Here is a 26,284-nt window from a genome sequence, read left to right on the forward strand (position 1 = left end):
CCACGCTGCGTCACGATATCCATGAGTGGACCAGCGGAGCACTGACAAAGATGAAACTGGCGATGTGCTCAACAATAATGGAGCAGACTATCGCGCAGCATGCAATCATGCGAATAGTGCATGACACTAAGCATGGCAAAATTCTGAACAGCATAACAATATCTATATATATATAAAATGTGTACCATAGGACAATGAACCAAATCAAAGGTACACAGATCAGATAAGGTATAAAAACCTAGATCCTGAACATAATAAACACATAGTTGTGTCACTACCCCTATAAGCATGTATAATCAGGTAGGTACTAACATGAAGTGCATAATAAGTAAACAAAACAAGCATGTAACATGTATCGGGTAATGACCAACCGAAACAAAGACGAACATAATCATTACTAAAGGTTATAACCTACTAAACATATCAACATGACATTATCAAAGATAAGTCAAGGTACCCGCCTCCAATAGAAAGGATCGTATCCGCAATAGATCCCTCATCGAGACACCGTCTCGAATCAAAGTCCTGTAATAGATAGTATACAGATTTAGCTAATTACATATAAATAAATTAGCTAAATCAAATCCTCGAGAAACTAACATAAATCCAGATCCAATTATAACCCTTAATTGGATCATCTAACTCCTCAATCGATTCTAACTAATCTAGTTGAATTAGGACTCGCAATAAGCATAATCCATCACAGATTCAACACAAAAACTCACCTAAATCTGTACTTACCCACTGCTAGAGGAGTAGAGGAGGTTGCTGCCGGATCTAGTGGCTGTAGCAAGGTGGAATCACTGATCAACAACACAATTATCCTAAAAATGCAAACAACAAATTAATCTCTTAATCCACCACTTCTACCATACAACTTACCCTTGTATCTCTGATTTCCCTGCCGGAACAGTGCTGCTTGATCGAAATTCAGACCGGAAACCCTAATTGTTGCTGTCGGAATACTTCACAGCAGAGCCTTCCTCTCCCTCACAGCCCCAACCGTGACTAGATCAGAAACCAAGAAGAGGATCAAAATCAAGATCAAGAACAGAGATCAAACCCAACTACAACTTGGTATGACACTTACCTCCAAAATCGTCAACAGAAGTGAGGAGGAGGAGAAGGGGGAAAAATCACAGCTCGGCCAGGGCTAGGGCTCAGCGTCGACTGTGATCAGAGGTCGGCGCGACAGAGAGTGGGTTGAGGAAGGCAGCGGTGCGAGAGGGCACATCGGCGATCGGGGTGGCAGAGCAGAGGTTAGGGCAACAGAGATTTGTCGACGGTCGGTGCTCGAGTGCCGCTGTGAGTTGTGTCGGCTTCGTCCTAGAAGCGGTGGCTAGGGCACAGGGATGGCGTCGCTGGATCGGCACCACATGCGGCGTCAGCTGTGGTGGCGGCGCGAGAAGAGAAGACTAGGGCACGGTGAGGAGTGGCGCTGCTCCGTTCAACGGCGGTGGACTGCGGCTAGGGCACTGCAAGAAGAAGAGGCGAGAAGATGAAGAAGAGGTTCGGGCGAGGGGAGAAATAGGGGAAGATGGAACCGTCGTGTCGGTTGGGGAAGATGAGGAAGCAAAGGGAATCGGCGTGAAGTAGGGCACGGGCTCGCGGGGAAAGGGGAGAAGGAAACGTCACAGTAACGAAAGAAAAAGAAAAAGAAAAAAGAAATAGAAAAATAAAAATAAAACTTTTCCTCGCTAAAACAGGGTAGCCTAAACAGGTTTTCCCGGAGCCCAGTTTTATCCCCATAAACTCGTCCATACGATCTCCGAAAAATTTCAGAAAAATTTTCAAAAATTTTAGAAAATTCTCTTATCATTATTCGTCATTTTTCGATATTTTACATCCTAATCAAACCCGATCACTTGAGAACGATATTGCATCAACAAGTTAAACTCTCTTCTCTACAATATTGTCTTTCCAAATGCTTATAGTTATTGACAAATGTCTCTTAAAATGCAACAACCTTCGTCCCATAGTAGGTACACTCTAAATTCTAACTCTCACTTCTCAAAGAATTAGTGATCGAGGAGTAAACTCAAGAATAGAGAATGTTTCATGAAATTGAGATTTGAAATGCCAAAAGATGTCTGTTTTATGACTTAAAGGATGCTTGAAGATATTACATGGAATTGGTGTTTCTTAATTTCAAGAAACTTTATTCAATGAATGTTTCTTACAGAGGATGCCATCTTCCAACTACCATATGTAGTTCTTATCACATGTGAGGCTACCATATGGATCTTTGTGGATCTGCCATGGTCTTGTTCAATCTCTTGTATTTCAAATATTTGTTATTCATTTTTTTCCCACACAATTTCATACCCGTGCATACTTGAGTATGCATTTATACGTATATGTCCATGGTCGTTTTTTGGACACTATGTGAGTTCACACCCTCATTTAATCAGTGTATGATTTTACTAGCCGACCGAGGATCTCCATCCCAGCAGTTAAAGTATCAGCAGTTCGAACGTGTGTAAATTAACACTACAAAATAATATTGAGGAGAGATCGAGCAAGCTACCACTTTCCAGTTTGTATGCATTGTTAGAGCCAAAGTATTCAAGACATACGGCTAAATTTCCCCAAGGCAGCCATTGATGGCAAAGCAGCAACAAGAGAAGAATAATGAACCAATCTAACGAAAACTAGAGTAAAGAAGGCACTTTTGTTTGATTCATCAGCTACTACTTTCTGCGGAAGATAATATGCACCCAATATATGATCAGGTTGAAAACAATAAACGATGCTTCAACTTCAAAAGTTGTTTAACAACAAATTGTTTCAGTGTCAAGATTATACATTTCTCTGTCTTGTCGAGCAAATGACCACAGATACATGGGACGGCACAAAATCATGAACCCAAGCGGGGAAATACAAGCAAAAGGTTTATGGAACGCAAGGGAATGACAAAAATGTGTCAAAATGCTCATCTGTAAATCACATAATTGGTATATAATCTGAGGAATTGTCTGTGGATGTCAAATCAGTCATATAGTATAAACAACTTTGACAATCCAAGGTGTATTATATCTACATATTCATGGTATAAGGAAATAATCGAAAGAATAACCACCTTTTAAAGAAACAACAAAATTTACTTCAATTGGCAATCCATACCAGTAATGCTACGACAATAATGACCTTGTATCCTGCATTTCATCATCTATATCATCTTCTGTTCCAGAGTAGTTCTTTCCTGAGTTCCTTAGAGGAATGAACTTGCATCGATCAAAGAGAGTCGGTCTGAAACCTGTTGTTCTTGAAGCCAGCATAGGCATTACAAGTACTGAAGAAGCATTAATTGGCTCCTCACCAAGACCCAGTGACAAAGAACCAGCAGCCTGAGAGAAGACTTGAAGATGGTAACAGAGAATCTCATAAATAATAATAATAATAATAATAATAAGTACTCATTTATTAGAATAAATACCTTTGCCTTCAACAAAATAGGTTTTGCTTTAGCAAACACTGTTTGCGCAAATGAACTCGTATCACTCACCTCAGTATCTTCTGTTGGTATTTTAGCAAATCTGCAGTAGGATACCAAATATTTGCCTAGCATGTAAAAAATCAGAATTTCCTTCCAATTGTTGACCATAATAAATTATATATACCTGTTCATATCAGCTGGAAACCCTTGAGCTGAAGTAGGCAAAGAGGAATCCTTTATTTCACTTCCTAGAATTGGTTGGCCAAGTCAGTTAGACTAATACTAAGGATGAATGAAAATAGATGTTTGTACCTTTTGAATCATCAGGTGCCAACAAAGAAATCCCAATGAATACAAGCGTAATCCCAACAAAAAACATAGTGACTCTTAATGTATCAAACACCTGCAACACCAATTTGAGTTAGTTTCATTGAATGAAGCAAATTAACTTCTATGTTGGACCAACAAAAACTGGATTACAAATACAAACGCTCACTTGATACTCCTGAAAATATACAAATCCTGTACAGATAGAGAAGAAGGTCCACGCAATCTGAAACATAGGAACAATGAGGATTGCATCAAAAAGAGACAATCCTTCATTCAACCTTGCCATCTGCAATTTAAGGAAAAGAAAAATCACAAAACCTCCAACTAACAAAATAAATTCGTTTCAGCAAATTGACACCCTTACCCAAAATCCTGCTGTGCTAAAGAACAATAATAGCATACAGTATGTAAACCAGCTATGGAACTGATGATTGCTGCTCATGGTTAATCTTAGCATGTTAGACCTGGAAGAAGAGTTGATTATAAAACATGCAGGAACACGAAACATCTCAGCAAACCACAAGCAAAAACAGTTCAAGAAAGGCTGTGGCTAATCCTACTACTCAACAACTGAAAATCTATTCAAGAAGTCAGCTTACAATGATTTTGCAAATAACACTGAGCAGGAACCTATAGCACCAGAAACAGTGGCATAGGAAAATGGAAGCAGTGTGCGCCAGTAGGGACTATCATGGCCAGAAATCAAAACATGGGCTTCCCCTTTCCTGACATTTATATCCATTAGCAAAGCTACAATTTGCTGAAAAGAACATAAGGATAAGACCAACAAAAAAGTTGGCTCCTACAAACAGAAGGAAAAGCTGGATATAAGATGCTAATAAAATGGAATATTTATGACTACCTGTAAATATATTGATTGATGCCGACTATGAATAGTAAGGAAAGGCAATATAGAAGGAAAACTAAGCTGCAGTACTTTGTGACCAACTGCTCTGGAGTGAATACTGAAAAAAAAGGTGAAATATTCTTTAGTATTGTACTTGCATACTCCACAAGCAAAAATGTAGTTTTAAGGAAATCAACAGATAGAAGTGGTGATACCGGGCGATTGATGATTTCCAAATGATACTAAGAAAATGTTCCCCAAAACAATAAAAGTTGTTGCTACCAAGACCCTACCAAAACAAATTTTCATGAACATATATCAGCATCGAATGAATTAATTCCTATTAAGCAGTTTCAATTATGAAATGACTTACTTGACTGACACTGTCTTTCTTAGCACAAAATAAGAAAATCCTATATTCGATACAAATTGAATTGATCCCAACGCTGCAAGAAGTGACTGCAATTACAGAACATGAAATAGCCTGCTCAGCAAAACAACAGATTGCATGGTTTATAGTTCCCAACCTTCCTTAAACAAGAACAAGACTTTTTGACCTGTGACTAGCTAGCATTGAAGTTGAAGAGGATTAACCTCTACTTTTCACATGATGAGGATACAAAAGAAGTTGAGGTTTTACTCCAAAAGAAACAAAAGCACTAAGAAGTGGATCAAGTTTTGTTTCTCCAAATCAATTTTGATCATATACTGATAATAAAAAACCACTATGAAGACAAACTCATACAGAATAGAAATAGTTTGGAACTGTAAAGAATTTGGATCTGAACATTAACCCAAAACAGTGTTCACACATCCATAAGACCCATATATCAATACTTCTAAACATATTTAATTCAACCAAAATTGAGGAATAGGTCATCCTTAAAACACATGACTAGTTCATGTTAGAAGAATGACTCAAAACTTTACCTGGGCAGCATATGCAAAGGAGATGAAGTTAAGGCAGTTCCCGAAAGCAAACAAAAGAATACCTGTATTAGAAAATAAATCATTAGAATGGTTTAAATGTAATTCTTATAAGCACAAAACTGAAAAAAATAGTTAATTGTACAAGCATAAGTAAACATTACCAAATCGCCACATTTGGAAGTGTATGATTGATTTTGCATTAAGTTTGCTATTAGGTCCATCATTGCTAAGTATGGAGTACCTCTCTCGCTGAAAATATAGAGTTTCTTTAGAATATCAGCATTGAGTTGAAAGGAACAAAAATGTATGCAGTAATAAAATAAATCAGTCTTATATTAGAAGAAGAATAATCATGAAATGTCAGAAGATGAACAAAGCACAAATAAGCACATAAAGAAATACCTGATCATGACCCAGTTTCAAAAGGTTAGTCCCAAAATTTATAGCAATACTCCCAATTATGTTAATAAATGCTCCGATAACCCAATCGCCCATGGATCAAGAATGGTAAAGATCTACTGTTTGGTATGAATGTCAGATCATAATCTTTTTTGTGGTTGACCATCAGACATGGTTCTTATGGACAAACCCTTAAACAACCAAGCAATCATTTGCAATCTTTAGGCAAAGTCCTCTCAGCTCATATAGGAACTATAGCGATCTTAGATGAAGGAAGAAAGCTCTTCAGCATCTGCAAACTATCAAAAGAAGTATTAACATTAGTTTCTAGATAAGTAAGACTTGAGATGTGGAAATAGGATAATTACTGGTAGGGTCATGTCAAACATAATAACAAAGAACATCCATAAGAACAGATAATGATAAAAATCCAAGCTTCATAACCAAGAACTACAATTGGGAACAAAACAAATACTTAAAAATGTCAACAAGCAAAGCAGTTAAAAAGGCCACATATAAAGAAGGCTAAGGTGAGCTCATTCTTTTTTTTTTCAAATTGACTAGACTATGGACTTTTACTTTGAGAATGAAGTCCTAATGGTTTCTTCCAAAGGGGGCTCCCCAAATGCTGTTATGGGCCAAGTGTTTCAATGGAAAACACATATGATGATAGGCATGCTTTTGGACTTGGGACTTGTGGGTCTCTTCATGGTATTATCTGCATGGGGAGCGAATCCATCACAATTTTACCATTTCATAAATGGTATCTTGTGGTAGAATTTGGTGATGGAACATTGCTGCTACCTTCGATATCTTAAAATGTTAATAGATGGGTCCTCTTTTATATAAGTGATAATATGATGACGATGATAATGGTAGTTAACATAAATAGAAAATGCATAGATGGTATTTGTATCACAGCAAATTGAGAAGATTAGAAGATCTCTCTTCAAAAAAAAAGATGGTGGAAATATCTTCATTTTACATCAAACATAGATGATGAGTGTCAGAGACCAGATATTATGGAAAACTAAAGCAAGATTAAACGATAGGCTTGGCCCAAGATGATATGTATAACCTTTGACATGATGATTGGATATCTACAACCTAGTCACTAATTTCAGATTATTGCCTAACATCATATCAAATAACCTAAATGGTCTATAGATGATCTGCACATCTTACAGTATAACAGGATAACTACCAAAGAAATCACCAAATGATGTGCGCAGTTGATAATGATGCTTTTTCAGTTTAAGAAAAAGCAACAAAAACAAGAGCAGGTCAATGGCAATCAAGGAAAGGAGTCTCGATGTTCATAACATCAATGCAAGGAGGAAGTGATACAAGACCATGATGCACGGAGAGGATGAGGGTCGTCAATGATGATGAAGGCTTGATGAAGAGCTAGAAATATGGAGGAAGAACAAGGGGTATGGGAGGGAGGAGGTTGGCATAGTCCAACACTAGCTCTCAAAAGGTTGAGATGAGGACCAGTGATGACTCTGAGTGATGATTCATATATTGTGACAATTTATAGTGGAATAATTTGTTTTGTGACAACAGATGAGCACTCTTTTATAGTGGTGATAAAATAAAAATAATGGTAATTATTAAAAATGGAAAATAAATAGATTGTATATTGGTGAATGAAGAAAAAACATGAAAAATATCAAAAAATAACTAAAGATGAATCTGGAAGGAATCAAACCCAATCAAGGAGGATCATAGCAAACCAGGTAGGAGATATAAGAATAATCTTGAAGAGAAGTAATCACCTTCGAACATTATAATAACATGGAATTTGGGGTATCCTCTGTTCGAGGAAATCTGTCAAAATCAGTCCAACCGGTTGAGTCCAGTCAGTCTGCTCTCGATAGATCAACAACTCAAATTAGTGGAGTGTTGATCTAGCAATGTGGATCATGATTTTACTTGTCACACCCCCTCGTATATGCTAGACATACTTCTACTTCTATTAGTACCAGACCAATATTGTTAGCTGTTGACTCACCCTTTTGGATGTCGATTCACCCTATTGGATAAGCTTATATTTAGGGATAAAAACTTTTAGGTTGAGGAAAGGCTTAACCCAATATTGTCCACTTGAAATAGGAGCGCTTTAATGGTGAACTTTCAAAGCCTTTGAACTCTTAAGAGAGTAAAGGAAGAGAGGAGCTCAAGAGGAGAGGTAGCAACTTAAGAGTGTTTTATGCAGCAGGAAAAGGAATCTATTTATATGAGTGAAGGTGGGCCTCGAATTATAAATAGACATTTTTAAGGGCTTTTCTACAAAAATCCTTAATTAATAGATATTATACATTTCCTGAGATTAGGTGACACCCACACATGCACAGGATCAATTGAAGTGTTGTTTGTTGTTCATCTTACCTATAGTTCAACACCTCGTTGGTCAAAATACTTGTTTCCTATTCGGGATTAAGGCATGTTGCTGATCAGCTGGGATCCTCTGGACCGCAACCCCTGGTCCGCTCCTGGACCAGGAGTTGCTGATAGGTGGGATCTCATGGATCCTACCTGTATAACAAGTGGGGTCCATGAATTCTCACCTATGAATGAAGTGGTCCATCCTCTGGACTGCACTTTGCGGTCCAGAGGATCCGACCTCATATGTTGAGTGATAGGAACCGTTACAAGCACAAGATAGTAGTCAGTTGCATGCAATTTGAGCAGGTAAAGTTTTAATCATTTTAGAATAAATCCATGTAATTAATTAAATCCATTTGGGATTTTTAATTAATTAATTAAATCTGTTTAATTTTTAACCTTCCATTAGCTGCTCAATTTTCTGACCTTCTCTTATGAGCAAAACTTTTAAGATTTATTTTCAGCTGATTACACATCTCATATTAGTCCTACAAGAATTACAATTTGCCAGTACATTTTTGCCCATGGACAACGATCATGTTCGAACCAATGCTTTCATTGATGAAATTGGATCAATCTTTCATTACCAAGAAGTTAGTTTGAACCAACTACCCATGTCCCTGTTCATCCAATTGGTTAAGATAAGCAATTTCCAAGATCTAGCTAGTGTGGGGATAAGTGTCTCCCCTCATAAAGCATGGTAAAGAAGATCACCGATCTCTGGTTCAAGCAATTGTATCACTTCAAATTGAGACCTAGTTTCATGCTCATTCAGTCTCCTCTATTACCATGATTCTTTTCCATAACTTGTTGGTCTGATTTAGACTAGTTTTATATTCTAAATTCCTTATACATCAATTATTACCATTGCTATCAAAGGAGCTGCATGCTATATTTTTAGCCAATAATTGTACAGACTTTGTTAAAAAAATTGTTACGCTATGGGTAATTCAATTCTTCGTCTTAATGCCCACAAAGATGAACAGCAAGTTCAGCATAACTTTCTCCTCTTGAACAAAAAACTCGTATTCATTATTCCTATTCAAAATTCGTGCCGTTAAAAAAGAAACAAGTACAAAACCAAACCCAATACCTAGCGTAAGCATAATCAATCTCTAGACACATAAAAGGCCATTGAAAATGATCGTCTATGTGCATAATATATTCCCTGGAAAATGACTAAGATTACTGGTTCATTATCTCCCTGAAGGCTTTTATCTCAAGATAAGACCATCAGAGAAGATTCGTAGCTAAAAAACCTACGAGCGACCGATCAGAAAATACCTAATTTGTCCTCGCCGGACAGAAACCAATCAAAACCAGATCGATAATCTCTCACAATTAAAACAAGCAAGAAAGTTCGAATCGGATGCAACGATCTAGCTCAGCAGAGGAAAGGAAAGCACGCGGTGTTACCTCACGGGAAGATCGAGGAACTTCGCCTCCAGCTACTACAGAGGCCCAAGCCAAATCGATAGATCGATTTGAACGGAGAGAGGAAGGAGATAAGTGCCCTAATTTTCCTTTTGTCGGGAGGAGGATGAGTGCACGGTCGTCGTAGCTTGGAGCGAGAGATTTGTTCGATGGGGGAACGAACCCAATTTTTTTACCCTTTTCCCACCTTTTTCGGAGCAGGAAGAGGAGAATTTGTGAACACTTAATATAGTAGTAACATATTATTACAAAAAACATAAAATCATGGCGGCGAGTTCGTTGAGAGTCCGAAGCATCCTTCCTTTTTTGACTTCGATTCTCTATGACAGAACAACAGGAAATAGCGATCCTACCCAATGATATTTATGGTGACCAACTAAACACACGTAGGATCTTGATACATGAGGATAACCAGAGACAGCCGATCCTATGTTTACTCCTCCATTTGTGTTTGTGTGATAATTCATAATTCACACGCAAAGGAGACGTACGCCTCTCTGGACACAGGAGGGTGATGTCATCGTCTCCAGCTTGGGTGTGGTGCTGGGGCCGAACGTTTGGTGCGCAAGTGTTTGCTGTGCCTGTTTGGTAAATGTCTTCGTCAATTCAACGGCCTTTGTGGGCTCCTATCGATCGGGTTCAAGTTGAACGGTCCAACTTTGCGTTCAAACAAAGTAAACCGGTACTGGCTCCCCCGGCACCCGCCGTCGTCTCCGCGTCGCGTCTGGTGGAGATTTCTCTAGTTGGATTCGCTGTGCGTAAAGGCAGGGAAGAGACGCGAGTAGCTAGAATGCACCTATTTGGGTATAGTTAAAAAATAATGAGCATTTTTTTTAAAAAAAAAAAAGTTATCTTTATTTTATTTTATTTTATTTTATTTTTAAAAAAGACGTTCTAGATTTAAAAAAATATATTAAATGAGTTTTTTAAAAAACAATTCAAAACCTTAGCTATTTTATCATGAAAATACTCCTTTTATCTCAAGTGTTATGGTAGTAGCTACAATTAGATCGGTTGCATTAGTTAAAGGGGATGAATAGTTGTAGATAAGAATTTAATTCTTCCTTATTATAAAGACATACTAATTAATTAAAATAAATAACATAAAAAGTAAAATAAAAAACTCAGATAACTTAATTAGTTACAACTTGGGTGGTTGTTAATTTAAGACTTTAAAACACTATCAATCTCTTTCTACAATAAGGTTGGAGGCAAAGTAACCTCAACACGAAACGAAATACAGATTATAGCAAATGAAATACTGAGTGCATACATTCCAACTAACTCTATTATATTATTTATAGTGCACTAGTCAAAATAATCATTTTGCTGGCATGACAATTATGAACGCCTCCATTGATCCAAGATGCTTCTAACGTTGAATTTTATCTCCACGACAACGGTAACTTTCTGATCTAGCGGCATCATAGGCACCTTGGTTCGTCGAAGACACCTCGGTTGTATTGAGTTAGAATTCACTATTTATCCGCTCCGAAACATTTCCTGGGGTGCCTCCAGAGTTTGGCTTCCGAGGACACCTCAAGGCAACTAAGGTACCTCGAGCATTAGGGCACCTCCAGTCAATGGAGGCGCCTAAGATGGTCAACTTGAAAGTTGACCATCCACTTCTTCACACGTTGGGTTATGGTTCAGTCGTTTGGAGTTGAACTCACCATAAATCCAAGGCATCAAAAACACAGAGGATCTAATTTAACTCGGTTGATCGATATCAAAATTAACCCGATGTACTTACAGCTACCAGTAGCTAACAACGTGTAATCGGTAGCTGCTACAACATTATTTTTTTTATTTTCATTATTATTATTATAGTAAGTATTACTAGCTACTACAACTTGTAACACCTAATATAATATTATTATAGTATTATAACAGTAGTTTTTACCCGTGTTTTAAAATAATTTTGATTAATTTAAAATAATTTTAATAAAATTTAAATAATTTTGATTAAGTTAATAAATAATATTTTAAAATTTAAGTTCAAAATGTTTTTGGATAATATCACGGATGAGGTATTTTCTCCGTGGGAATAAAGGATATTTTTTTTAATAAAATCATTGTCTTTTATTGTTATTTTTTAAAAAAAAAAAGAGGCGCCTGATTTGTGAAATTTGTAACATTCTTTTGATTTTTGTCATATTTTTTATGACGTTCCTTGCTTAAAAAAAATAAAAAAAAAGGGTTTATTCTATTGTTTTCTAATTTAAAATTATCATAATATATTTAAAATTATTATAACTAATTTCAATCAAATTATTTTAACGTTAATCAAAATTATTTAAGTATTAATTAAAATTATTTCAATTTAATTAAAATTATTTCAATTTAATTAAAATTGATTAAATAATATTAGAGTAAAATTAATATAATGGGAGCAATTTTAGTTACAACTAATGTGAAACGATTTTAATTTAAATTGTTATAAACTAGAATAGTTGACCTAAAGTAGTCAGCGCTCTTTTTGATCCAAATTAATCCATGTTGGAGTATATTTTTATTGGTATGGTTAGCACCAATAATAAACTTTGTATTTTGATTCATGATAAAAAAAAATTTAAAGTTAGACATTATGTGTTAAATATGAGTTAAGTATGTGGGTTACTTAACATGGAAAATCCTCAATGGTCTGGTAGACAAGACATTAAGCATTTGAAAGATCTAGTGGGTTAGGAGGATTAAACACTAGATAATGGTGTATTAGAAGGACCATACACCAGATAGAAGATCAGATGAGTTAATCTAGCAGAGTACTTGATGGGGTCAGTTGAACCAGACATCAAGTAAGGAAAGTCCTGATAGGTTGATCAGACACTAAGCAAAAGTAGAAATCCAAACAGGTCAGTAAGACCAGATATTTGGCAGGCAATTAAGATAAGTTCTGGATATGTCTTTCATTCTGGGAGACAGTGAGAACTTGTCCCAATCAGGTTGGGACAACCTTAGATATTGATCTGACTAAAGAAGCCAAAAGAGATTTCTAAGTTGAGATTAGAAAGTCCTAACTGTCAGACCCATTCATGCATAATTATGTTGTTTCTAATTCTATTTTACAAGACCCTTATTATTATTCTTGTTGTGCTAACTTTGTTTTATAGAAAAATAAAGTTTAGGTTGATTGAAGGGTTTGGTCAACTAAACAAATTGATTAATCGACCGATCTCAATTGATAGGCATAGATCATATCGAGATCAAGCAAAGAAGGAAATAAGTATTCAATCAATTGAACAAGGATTCAGTTGACCAAACACATTTGGTAACCGAAGATCAGATAAGATTGGATCGAGCAATAAAGGAAATAATAGGGCTTTGTCGACTGAACATGGAGTCAATTGACCAAATATATTTGGTAAGCACATATCAGATAAGATCGAATCGAGCAGCAAAATGAAATTTAGATATTCAATTGACCGAATAGGGAGTTGGTCGACCAGTAAAGGTTGATTTCACGAAAGACGCAATCTGGGTAGATAGTGAACTTAAATGCGAACAAGTGTTGATACATCAAAGCTCTCCAATGACAAAAGGTCAATTTATACATCTTCTTGTTGTCGGTATTAATTTATATTATTGCATTTTATTCAATAGAAGTTTAGTAAACGTGTTACTATCCTCAAATCTTGTACATGTTTCCTCCTTCTCCGAAAGCTTTTCAAAGAGGAAAGTTTTAGTGGATTGCCGCCTGATCCGGTCCGGAAGCTGCGTCAGACGGACTGCCGGGTGAGGTGGATGGAATGTTGACTGGAGTCGCGACGTCCCGGAGGGGGGATATGCTGAGATGGCCTTCGTGTTGACCAAGTCTTCAAAAGTCCTCTGGTCAACGCTACCTGCAGCCAGCGACCGGGTTGACCCGGCCCCCGGTACCCCGATGCTCGAGGCAGATCCAATGAATATATGAGTACAAGACTAAGCCATGAAATAATGAAAATACGTATGAAATATGAACGAGGAACGTACCCTGGCCCAGGGGGGCGCCCTCGGATGGGACACGGCTCGAGTTGTCACGACCCGGAAGAGCAGATGACTCTAATCAGGCTGGAGAGCTGGATCTAACGACGCAGTGCCGAACGCGATGCGGAACCAGAAGATGAGCTGCAGGTCTGGCTAAAACACCGACACGCAGGCCGGAAAGCAAGACCGGCACATAGACCGGGACAAGGCACCGACGCACAGACTGGGCTATGACACTGATACGCAGACCGAGCTACGACACCGGCATGCAGGTCGGGACCGAAGATCGGTGTGCAGGTCAAGAAACGAGATCGGCACGCAGGCCGGGACACTAGGTTGGCACGCAAGCCGAGAAAACAACGAGAGAGGAATACAGCTAAATCAGTGATGCCAAATAATAACCGAGACATGAAGACCACATCACCACATCATACGAAGCGGGAACGAGATAACGGCACGAAGGCCGGCACACAACGAGACCAGAAGACACTCAAATCCATGACAACAATAATAGTGGGCAGCTCGGTGCTAGGGGATCTGGCCGGGCATGGCCAGCGTTGGTAACGGCGCTGCGAAGGGGAGAAGGAGGGAGAAAGGTTGGCCTGTCCGGTGGTGTGGCCGGAGGTTGACGAGGAGGAGAACAGCTGCTGGCTGTCTTCGCCGTCGGCGAGAAGGTGAGCGTGAGGGAGAGAAGCTAGGGTGTCGCAAAGAGGAGAAGGAAAGGAAAAGGGTTGGCAACCGGCCTCGGCTCCGGCGAGGAGCGTGGGGAGGAGAACAGCTCCTGTGGTGGCGATCTCCCTCGCGTCGTGATGGCGGCGGAAGCAGCGAGGAGGAGGAGAGGGAGCTGTGGCCGGTCTGCCCTGCGGCAGCGTCGAGAGGAGGAGAAGGAGCGTGGTCCGAGCGCGACTGTGGCTGCTGGTGTCAGTCCCTCGCGCCGTCGACGTGCTCCCGTGCGGCGGCGGCAACCCGCACCCATGCGGCGGTGGCAACACAGGAGAAGGAGAGAAAGAGAAGGAGAGGGAGGAGTGGCGGAGGTAATCGTCGGTGAGGAGAAAGAGAGGGGTAGAGGTGAAGGCGTTGTGCATGCATCGCGAGGAGGAGGAGAGTAGGGGAGCTCGCGTGAGGAGCCGACGACCGGCGCCGGCGAGGAGCTGCGCGCGGGAGGAGAGAAGCTGGCTGTTTCCTTCCCTGGCGGCGGAGAGAAAACGCCAAACCCCCCCCCCCTTTCTCTTGCGCTACAGTGTTTTTAATTAAAACCCTACACAGTGTAATGACGCATTTGCCCCCTCCTCTCCTCTCCAATTTCACCTCTACCCTTAGCCTATATCGGTATCACAAGCCTCCCCCTCAAGTCTAGTCGAAGGAGACACAAGTCCGACTGACTAGACCAAGCCCAAAACAAAATCGCTACCATATGGGGAATCAGATTATTAGGCTCGTCTTATCACGTCAAACGACTAGCTGTGGCAACGTAGAGTACCCGGCAAAGCGACGACAAGAATAAGTGCTGACCGAGAGACACAAGACATATCGAGCGAATGTCAAAAGAACGATCTAGCAAATGTTGAGCGATATCGAGTAGACGATCGAGAGATGCTGAGTAAAATGATCGAGCGACAATCAGGAGACCGAAAAGTGTCGACCGAGTGACCCTAAATCGTGACCGGGCCATAAAGGGAATGATGGACGCACAAAACCGTGAATGTGACCGAGCGAGTGTTGACTAAGCAACAGTAAATCACGACCTAGCAATCGAGAAATATCGATCTGGAATAGAGTGAATGCTTACCGAGCAGAATAAGATCAGGCGAGCGGTGTCGAATGCACAATCGAAAAAGCCTTTAAGCGATGGGTCGATCAACGTAAACCGAGTAGCCGAGCGATACCAGTGAGTAGTCGAGCCAATGGCCAAACAACAGCGATGAGCTAGACGTGAACGAAAAGTGCCGAGCAGAGCGACGAGTGAATCACGTGGGATGGGTGCCGGGCAGAATGACAAGTGAGCGGTGAGTGCTGACCGAGCTACAGCGGTAAGCGAAGCGTTAAGGATACGTCCCGAGCAGAGCAGCGAAGCGTGCATGATGAGTGCCGAGCAGGGCGGCGAAGTGTGTACAATGAGTGCCAAGCAGAGCGATGAGTGAAGCAATGAATGCCGACTGAGCAACAGCGATGAGCGGAACGTGGGAGCCTAGTGTCATGCAGAGCAGCGAGCAGAGTGAGTATAATGGGTGCCGGGCAGAGCGGCAAGTGAGCAGAGCGAGTGCGGTGAGTGTCAGGCAGAGCTGCGAGCAGAGCGATGAGTGCCGACCGAAAGGTCGTTGGGCGTGAGAGCAAAACTCACTTATAACTCGCACTAGGGCGAGAGTCTGGAGACGTGAGAGCATAATTCACTTATAACTCGCACCGGGGCGAGAGTCAGGGACCCCGACCGGGAGGTGCTCTGGAGGCTTGACCAGTACTCGATCTGGAGACTTGACCCAGAAACAATCTGAGGGCCTGACAAAGAAGCAGTGGAGGCCTGACCAGGAATTGATCTGAAGGTCTGACCAGGACTTGGTCTAGAAGCCCGACCGGGAATTTGTCTGATAGCCTGCTCGGGAATTTGTCTGAAAGACTGACTAGGAATTGGTCTGGAAGACTGACTGGGAATTGGTCTGACCGCCTGACCGAGAGATCGTTAATGATACTCTGATCCGAGACCGGTGGTAATAGCTCAACCCCGAACAGGTGAGGATAAGCCTTGAAGCCCATAGAAACAAAACCTGTAGCAATATAAGGGGACAAAATCTTTATCATACCTGATCACAAAGTGATGTCAACCGACTGAGGATCAGTTTTTGTCCCTCAACTCCCAAATACCCGGGGAGCAAGGGGAGAAGAGAATAATCTGAGCCATGACCGTCAGAAGTCTGGGACTACCAACCTGAAAGGTTGTTGGGCGCGAGAACAGAGCTCACTTTTAATTCTCGCATGAGAGCCGACCTGAAAGGTCGTTGGGCGTGAGAGCTGAGCTCACTTATAACTCGCACTGAGGCAAGAGTCTGAAACTACCGACCTGAAAGGTCGTTGGGCGTGAGAACAGAGCTCACTTTTAATTCTCGCATGGGAGCCGACCTAAAAGGTCGTTGGGCGTGAGAGCAAAGCTCGCTTATAACTCGCACTGGGGTGAGAGTCTGGAACTACCGACCTGAAAGGTCGTTGGGCGTGAGAGCAGAGCTCACTTATAACTCGCACTGAGGCGAGAGTCTGGGACAACCGACCTAAAAGGTCGTTGGGCGTGAGCACAGGGCTCACTTATGATTCTCGCATGGGAGCCGACCTGAAAGGTCGTTGGGCGTGAGAACAGAGCTCACTTATAACTCGCACTGAGGCGAGAGTCTGGGACAGCCGACCTAAAAGGTCGTTGGGCGTGAGCACAGGGCTCACTTATGATTCTCGCATGGGAGCCGACCTGAAAGGTCGTTGGGCGTGAGAACAGAGCTCACTTATAACTCGCACTGAGGCAAGAGTCTGGGACAACCGACCTAAAAGGTCGTTGGGCGTGAGCACAGGGCTCACTTTTGATTCTCGCATGGGAGCCGACCTGAAAGGTCGTTGGGCGTGAGAACAGAACTCACTTATAACTCGCACTGAGGTGAGAGTCTGGGACAACCGACCTAGAAGGTCGTTGGGCATGAGCACAGGGCTCACTTTTGATTCTCGCATGAGAGCCGACCTGAAAGGTCGTTGGGTGTGAGAACAGAGCTCACTTATAACTCGCACTGAGGCGAGAGTCTGGGACAACCGACCTAAAAGGTCGTTGGGCGTGAGCACAGGGCTCACTTATGATTCTCGCATGGGACCCGACCTGAAAGGTCGTTGGGTGTGAGAATAGAGCTCACTTATAACTCGCACTGAGGCGAGAGTCTGGGACAACCGACCTAGAAGGTTGTTGGGCGTGAGCACAGGACTCACTTTTGATTCTCGCATGGGAGCCGACCTGAAAGGTCGTTGGGCGTGAGAACAGAGCTCACTTATAACTCGCACTGAGGCGAGAGTCTGGGACAACCGACCTAAAAGGTCGTTGGGCGTGAGCACAGGGCTCACTTATGATTCTCGCATGGGAGCCGACCTGAAAGGTCGTTGGGCGTGAGAACAGAGCGCACTTATAACTCGCACTGAGGCGAGAGTCTGGGACAACCGACCTAGAAGGTCGTTGGGCGTGAGCACAGGACTCACTTTTGATTCTCGTATGGGAGCCGACCTGAAAGGTCGTTGGGCGTGAGAACAGAGCTCACTTATAACTCGCACTGAGACGAGTGTCTGGGATACTCCGGTCCGAGACCGGTGGCGATGGCGCTGGTCCGAGACCAGTAATGATACTCCGGTCCAAGACCGGTGGCGATGGCGCTGGTCCGAGACCAGTAATGATACTCCGGTCCGAGACCGGTGGCGATGGCGCTGGTCTGAGACCAGTAATGATACTCCGGTCCGAGATCGGTGGCGATGACGCTGGTCCAAGACCGGTGGCGATGGCGCTGGTCCGAGACCAGTAATGATACTCCGGTCAGAGACCGGTGGCGATGGCGCTGGTCCGAGACCAGCAATAATACTCCGATCCGAGACCGGTGGCGTTGGCGCTGGTCCGAGACCAGTAATGATACTCCGGTCCGAGACCGGTGGCGATGGCGTTGGTCCGAGACCAGTAATGATACTCTGGTCCGAGACCGGTGGCGATAACTCGACCCCGAACGGGGGAGATAAGAAATCCAATAAGCTGGTCTGAAACTAGTGACTATCGCTCAACCTCGAACGGGGGAGATATGAAATCCAATAAGCTGGTCTGAGACCAGTGACAATCGCTCAACCTCGAACGGGGGAGATATGAAATCCAATAAGCTGGTCTGAGATCAGTGACAATTGCTCAACCTCGAACGGGGGAAATATGAAATCCAATAAGCTGGTCTGAGACCAGTGACAATCGCTCAACCCCGAACGGGGGAGATATGAAATCCAATAAGCTGGTCTGAGACCAGTGACAATCGCTGACAGCGATGTGGTGCCAACTAACTGCGGATCTGTCTCGATCCCTTAACTCCCGAATACCCATGGAGCGAGGGGAGAAGATGATAATATGAGCCCCGATCGTCAAAGAGAATGAAACCCATGGTAATATAGGGGAGCAGATTTCACAAAAGTAGAGGTAAGCAGAGCACCGTGGTTGAAGGAAGCAGAGCCTGTAGACATAAGAAGATGCAAAACAGGTGGTGGCTGCAGAGCATATCATAATAGTAGAGTGAAGTGCATATAGCAGTAAGAGAAGGCTGAGCTCATAGTGAAAGATACAGAGCTTGTAGCAATAAGAGGATGCAGAACCTCATGGTGAAGGGTGCAGAGCCTGTAGCAGTAAGAGGATGCAGAGCCTTATGGTGAAGGGTGCAGAGCCTGTGGCACACATGATAGAGAAACTGGGCCCCTGGTCCCTGATCGGAGAGTAAGGTCCCTAGCCTGTAATCAAAGAGCGAGGCCTCTAGATCCTGATCGGGAAGTTGTACTGCAAGTCTATGATCGGGGAGCTGTGTCCCAAGTGTATGAGTGGGGAGCTGTGCCCCTAGAGTATGAGCGGGGAGCTGTGTCCCGAGTGTATGTGCGGGGAGCTGGGCCCCTAGTGTCCGATCAGAAATTGAAGGCTCTAGTCTTTGATCAAGGAACTAGGCTCTTATTCTTTTATCAGGGAAATATAACAGTTCCTATAATCGTAATAAGAGAGCAGAGCTCGTAGCGTACCTGATTGGGAAGTCGTGCCAACCAGCTAAGGGTCTGTCTTGGTCCCTTAACTCCCAAATACCCGTGGAGTCAGGGAAAAAACTTAACGGAAAAACTAACCTGTCAGCCAGCTGAAGCTCCACTCGATCCCTCGACTCCCGAATACCGGTGGAGTGAGGATAGAATATAATATATGTTGGTGCAGGAAGCATCCGACGATCGAACCTTAGTTTTGATAATGGCAAAGGATTCAAAGTTAAGTTATTATGTGATCTAACATGTTTAAATGAGTGTTTCAGGAAAGTCCTAACTGCAGTTAGGCAGGTGAAAAACCCTAAGGGGTGGTAACCTTAGGTCCTAGGGGGCGGTAACCCTAGGTGGAGGAAAACCCTAAGGGGCGGTAACCTTAGGTCCTAGGGGGCGGTAACCCTAGGTGGAGGAAAACCCTAAGGGGCGGTAACCTTAGGTCCTAGGGGGTGGTAACCCTAGGCGGAAAGTCCAGTCGGTCTGGAGGACCGGACTGACATCAGGTAATCTCTCCTGAGGGGAGTAGGTGAGGACGCGTTCCCCGTAGAGGGAACAGTAGGCGTCGGGTCGACCTAGGATTTCCGGTTGGAAATTCGAAGTCAGACTCAGACAGTCCGAAGACTGTTAATTATTCGTTACTATGTTTTATCAGATTCTAACACTGTTTTGCATGGTATTTGCTCGGACTAACCTTGTGTTGCAGGTGAGGAACCTGCTGGAAAAAGGTGGTCCGGGCGCCCGGGACCAAAGTTTATCCCCTGCGCGACTTCGCCACATGGAGCAACCTGGTTGGCTGGCCACGTCACACTCCAGGCGCCCGGAAAGGTCCCAGGCGCCCGGAGCCTCATATTAAAGGAGGGTTGAGGTGCAGCTTCAAAACACAACAATCATCTAAGCAATCTCCTTGCGACAAGCTGCTAACGACTCAATCCAGAAGTGCTGCAACGACACCCCGACAACCCCGGAGCTTCGGAGTTAATCTTGTTGTTGTCGGTATAATCTTTTTACAGCTTTTAATTGTAATTAGTTTGTAATACTCTTAACGAACTTATAGTTGTTGCCCACCGAAAGCGATCAAGGATCGCGGGCCTTCGAGTAGGAGTCCTCACAGGCTCCGAACGAAGTAAATTCTCCGTGTTCTCTATGTCTGTTTTTATTCCGCTGCATTACTCAAGTTCTTACGATTCTGAGATTTTGAAAAATGAAATAGCCACAAGCGCTATTCACCCCCCCTCTAGCTCTTTCGATCCATCAACGATCTATCTATACATTTGGTTCTAATGGCCATGTAATTAGTTGACATAAACTTGATCCTAAGCTCATCGGTGGGAAACCTAGGGTCAATGCTAGGTGTAGAGGCTAGTCAACTAACTGCAAGTTGGTAAGTGAAGGTAAGTCACTGGAGGAGAGTGACTCAGTGAGGATGCATCTCGATTAAGGGACAGTAGGCGATGTTCCAGTGTAGGTCTATTTCGGATCCCTAAACTAAGACTTTAACTAGATCCTAGTCTCGAGAAGGCAGTGTCTAATTACTACTCAGTATTATTGTACTAACACTTGTCTTGCAGGTTGTTATTTGGTTTATTGGACTAACATGCTTTGTAAGGTAAAAAGAGTACAACAAGTCTCGAGTGAATAGTACCTGTGGCGCCTTCAAACATTGGAAGGCACCTTGACACTGTTCATAGAAGACGTCTTCGATGCATGGAAGGCACCTTTGCGAGATAAAGTTCAGATTTCATCAAAGATAAGGACCAGACTATTCAGGATCAGACTTGCCTCATTGGAGGTGCCTTCAAGACCTTTGAAGGCGCCTTCCATGCTCAATAAAAGGAGTGCTCACCCAAGCCATCAAATAACTCACTTATACAAACATTTTTGCTTCCGATTGGACTTTCGAATGCTTCGGCTTCCTACTACAACTCTTCTACGACGCTACTACCATTGTCTACTACTAAGAAGTCACCCAAACACCAAGCTCAAGCCGACCATCTTCAAAAGAGTGTTTGGTAAATTTTCATTTGTATACTTAATTATTACAAAAGGACAAGTGCAGTGTATTACACCTGTTCTGAATTTTTTTTTACTCGATTTCCTCTTCCAGAGGTATTGGAAGAGGTATTTTAGTGGATTACCCATTGATAGGTCCACGGGACCTAGGTCTTGGAGTAGGAGTCGTCGAAGGCTCCAAATCAAGTAAAATTGATCGTATCTGTTTCTATCTTCTTATTTACTCTGTTTAATTTCTGTGTTTTTCGGCTGCACACTTTGTTTTAAAAATAAAAAAAAAAGATTTATTTTTCAAAACCACATGATTCACCCCACCCCCTTCTCACGTGTGACTCGGTCCAACAAGTGGTATCAAAGCAGGTTCTACTCTGAAATGATGCAACTACCAATCAAGCCAGGGGGAATTATTTGATTTTCTTTTCTTTTTCAGTCTTTCGTATTCTATTTGAATCGGTAAAAGTTTACCTCTTCAAATAACTCTTTCTCGTTCGATTTTTACTCAAAGTTGGCACAACACCACTCGAGTTCCTCGATATATTTTTTTATTTTCTTAAAGTTTGCTAATCTAAGACCAAGTGTTGGTGCCTTCCTCTAGTTTTCTATTTCAGTGATAAATGGCCCAAAACAAAGGACACAACACTGTTTGTCCACCCTTACTCAATGGAAATAATTTCTTATATTAGAAGAAGCGGATGAAAGTGTACCTAAAAACCGAATTCGACCAGTGGTTCAGCGTCACCAAAGGATACAAGTGTTGGAGCAGCGGGACCGATAAGAGGAGGGTGAATTGCTTGTAAAATAAAAACAAACCCTTTCTTCTTCTATTAACTTAGATTAGTAACACAAGTTAATTAATCAAAAAGCAATTGATATAAAGAAATAACAACTTAAAAGTGTAGGTAAAATGCTAGGATTTACTTGGTTACAACCTACATGGTTGTTAATCCAAGGGCTCATTAAAATTCTCCTTTGTTGAAAACAGAGAAACCTTTTACACACGTTGATAACTCAGAAATGACTAGGAATACAAAAGTTATTGTTTAGTTGTTGTATATTTCCTAGCTCCAGGGGTATTTTTATAGCTCATGAAAAATCTTATCTAAGGGTGGAAGGTGCCTTCAAGAGGGTTCAAGGTGCCTTTAATTAGTTAAGTTTTATCCATGCGGAGATAAAACTTTATCTACACTAATGACTATCGGAAGGCACCTTCAAGGGCTGGAAGGCGCCTTCGTACTGTTCATCGAAGGCGCCTTTGATGGTGCCTTCAGTACTATTCATAGAATGTGCCTTCAAAGCCTTTGAAGGCACCTTCAATGATGTTCATATGGAAATAGTTAACTTCCCTTGTTAACTATTTTTTGCTTTGTTCACTTGGTGATGCTTCGGCCATCCGAAATTGAGCTGTAAAATACGACACCCAAATTAATAGTTATATAATAAGGTTATTGGAGAAATAGCCTTATTGGATTTTTTTAATTTTTAAAAAAATTTCAGAATTTAAACAGAGTCCGTATGACTCGTTTTGAGGGGATGAAACAGTGGATGGAAGGCCTGCCAAACTTAAGTGGGAGTTGATTGAGAAATTGACTTAGGGTTTAATGATTTAAACCTAAGTATACCGCCCGAGCCTTTTCTTTCCCCAATTTCGCCGAACCTTCTCATCTCCCATGACAACTCCTCTACCTGAACCCCCCCCTCTCCAGCGATTTCTCTCCCAGTGACACCGAGCCACTGCATTACGGGCATTCCGATCGCGTCGACGCAGCTCAGCCCACCATCGGTCGAGTCTCCTTTATCCCTCTCTCTCTCTCTCTCTCTCTGGCGGCGTGGAGCCTTTCTTCTCCCTTACCCTTCTCGCGATCGAGCTACAACTGGGCGTCGAACTTGTGCCCTAGCTGCCTCTCGTGGATGTCGATCACTCTCCTTATCATCGGATTCTTTTCAGATCAAGGAGATCCATTGCCCTAGCCTTGATCTTGGAGGTAAGTGTTTAGATTTGGGCGTGGATTCGAGCATGTGGTCTTCTTCTTGGTTTGATTTGGGTGGTTTATTGGGAAGCAATGTCTGCGTTTAGGTTTCGGCCACCACAACTTCATTTGGGGATCGTTTCCTTCATCAGATCTGTGATCAACACCAGTGATTGAAGTGGAAGAGGTAATGAGTGATATTTTTCTTTCTGGATTCTTTAGTGACGAATAGTTTCTCTAGTTGAATTCTTGTTCTTCCCTCTTGGCCGATCAATGTATCCAATAGGTTGTAAACAGTGGAATCTCTGTATGCTGATTGATCTTGAATTTTAACAGTGATTGAAAGGAAGTGTTCTGTTTAGTTTGCTGAAGATTCTATGGGATTGTTTGATCGGAAATGGTTAACAAGGATGACAAGAGGTGCTAGGTTGGGTAATCGAAGGTTGTAAATGTAGATAAACCTAATCTAAAAATTTATTCTGTGATGTATAAGTTTGCTTCATGTTAGGTGATTATGGAAGGATTAGGGATAATTAAGGATCTAATGGGAATTTTGGTTATTGGATGGTTTAAGTTAGAGTGTAAATGGAATAGGGTTTCCTTAAAAGAAGGGAATACTAAGAGCGTTTCCTTTGGAATTAGTTATTTATTTGTGGGCAATTCACATATATATATATATATATATTACATAATTTGTATATATATAACACAGAACCTTGATCGGAGATGAGCCGCGTGACGTGGGTGGTTCTATTGATACGAGATATATCAAGGCGGATATTTCTTCCATGGCATCTATGTAGTTTTTCTTGAACTTAGTGCATAGTTTCTATGTGATGGATTAGGTTGCTTTGTCTTATATCGTGTTTGTTTGTTGTTTTCTTGTTTGATACTTATGCTTGACCCTTGTAATGATCTATTTAATTCTTATACAGTCTGCACTTTAGTTATCTATACTCTGTTGTGTATTTACATGTAGAGTATGTGTAGTAGGGGATATTTCGTTGGCCGTGTTTTTATGCTAAGTATGCATTTTATGATGTGAATATACATAATTGATATAAGTTATAGAAGTTTCCTAGATGATTGCCCATTCGTATGTTGTGTATACATTTGTCTGGTGTGGTGATTGGAGGAGTTGTGTTGATTGTATATTTGTTGTATATACACGTGTCTAATATGTTTTACTAGAGGATACATGTTGATTGTACTTATGTTTTGTGTATGTGTGTTTGTTGGGATTATTAGAGATTTTTGATTGATTATACCTATGTAGTTGTGTATATGTGTTTGGTGGGATATGTGGAGGTATCATGACGATTATACTCATGTCGTGGGGTACTTATGTGGATTTAGAGGTTGAATGGATGATGACGGTGTCTGTATCATGATTATATATATATATATCATGTTCATCATTCATTACATCCTGACGACTATTTTCTCCCTTGTGGTGTGAGAAATTCATCAGTCGCTTTGGTTTAGCGCCGCACACTTGGCCACTCATGGGTAGTGGTAGTTGGAGCAGTTGTCACTTGTCCTGTCGTGCCACCCAGTCACAAGGCTTGTGATATCCGACGTTGTGAGAAGTCAGGGACCCTGATGCTATGTAGTTAGATAACTACTAGTGGACTATCCGCCTCAACCACTCTATAGTGGGTTGGAGGGTAGTACAGTCGTCACGGACCCAAGCCTCTCGGCCATACAGGGGTCATGGTGTTTAGAGAGGTGGCGAGGGTGATCATGGAGCATGCATACACATTTGCATATGATGCGCAGTGCATCTGTGGAGTTATATTTGCATACATTCCTAGTAGATACTGGTTGCATGTGATTGTGATGTGTTGCACTTATTTGAGATATGATTGTTGCATATGGATGTCATGTTGCATACATGTCATTTATTATACTTCTATATGCTATCGTATACATATTGCACAGGTATTGCGAGCAGATCTGTTACTGTGTTGGTGAGTTTACTAATCATTGTATCATGTGTCATTTCTAGATTGGATATGTATTTATCATTATGTTACTTGTGGTTTATGTATTTTATATGTCAGCTATAATCATTATACCATGTAGGATAGTTTGGTACTGGCAGTTGTGTATATTGGCTATGTTAGTATGATCATGTTCTTTATTCCCTACTGAGATTGTATACCTTTGATCTCCATGTTTAGTTATGGACCATGCACTATTCTATCTATTACCCGTTGAGTGACCCGCACTCACCACCGTATTTATACCTTTATGTTTTCAGGTAGCAAGTAGATGGTTGGTGTGTCGCTTGGAGTATCCTGTCTGTCAGGTCCTATGTAAAATACCGAAAAATGACGAATAATGATAAGGGAATTTTCTGGAATTTTTAGAAATTTTTCTGGAATTTTTAGAAATTTTTCTGGAATTTTTCGGGGATTTTATGGACGAGTTTACGGGGATAAAAATGGGGCCCGAGAAAAGCCTGTTTAGGCTACCCCGTTTTAACGAGGAAATGTTTATTTTCTTTAATTCCTTTTCTTTTCTTTTATTTCCTTTTTCTATCCTCCATTTACCCCTCTTTTCCCCCGCATGTCGAGCCCTCACCCTCCGGCCGTTTCTCTTCCCTTCTCAAACGGACGCGCCGCCGTCGCCCTCTCGCGTCGCCTCGGTCGCCACAGCCGACGCCGGTGGAAGAGAGCAACGCCGAGCCCTAGCCTCTCCACCGCCCCTCTCTGATCTCCACTATTCTCCTCTCACGCCCGTGCCCTAACTGCACTCGGCGGTTCCCTACTTTCCCCTTGTCGATTCCCTTCCTTCTCCTCT

At 41.9% G+C, this 26,284-nt stretch overlaps 1 protein-coding gene across 2 annotated transcripts; it reads right to left on the reverse strand.

Moving 5' to 3' along the window:
- Positions 1-2,921: 2,921 nt before the first annotated feature.
- LOC122041091 (probable magnesium transporter NIPA8) lies at positions 2,922-9,983 on the reverse strand. Of its 2 annotated transcripts, none has more exons than XM_042600662.1 (14): positions 9,747-9,983; positions 5,946-6,234; positions 5,705-5,792; positions 5,544-5,605; positions 4,987-5,072; positions 4,829-4,902; positions 4,629-4,731; positions 4,366-4,491; positions 4,131-4,230; positions 3,933-4,052; positions 3,749-3,839; positions 3,621-3,684; positions 3,437-3,536; positions 2,922-3,347 (listed from the first exon to the last, which is right to left on the reverse strand). In XM_042600662.1, the coding sequence occupies exons 2-14, from the start codon at positions 6,036-6,038 to the stop codon at positions 3,132-3,134; spliced, it is 1,323 nt and encodes a 440-aa protein (XP_042456596.1). In that variant the 5' UTR covers positions 6,039-6,234; positions 9,747-9,983; the 3' UTR covers positions 2,922-3,131. The 2 variants fall into 2 exon arrangements, with proteins under 2 accessions (XP_042456596.1, XP_042456595.1); XM_042600661.1 differs by having other exon boundaries at positions 5,946-6,241.
- Between the last annotated feature and the right edge of the window lie 16,301 nt (positions 9,984-26,284).

Source organism: Zingiber officinale, chromosome 2A (assembly GCF_018446385.1).
Source record: "Zingiber officinale cultivar Zhangliang chromosome 2A, Zo_v1.1, whole genome shotgun sequence".
NCBI lineage: Eukaryota > Viridiplantae > Streptophyta > Magnoliopsida > Zingiberales > Zingiberaceae > Zingiber > Zingiber officinale.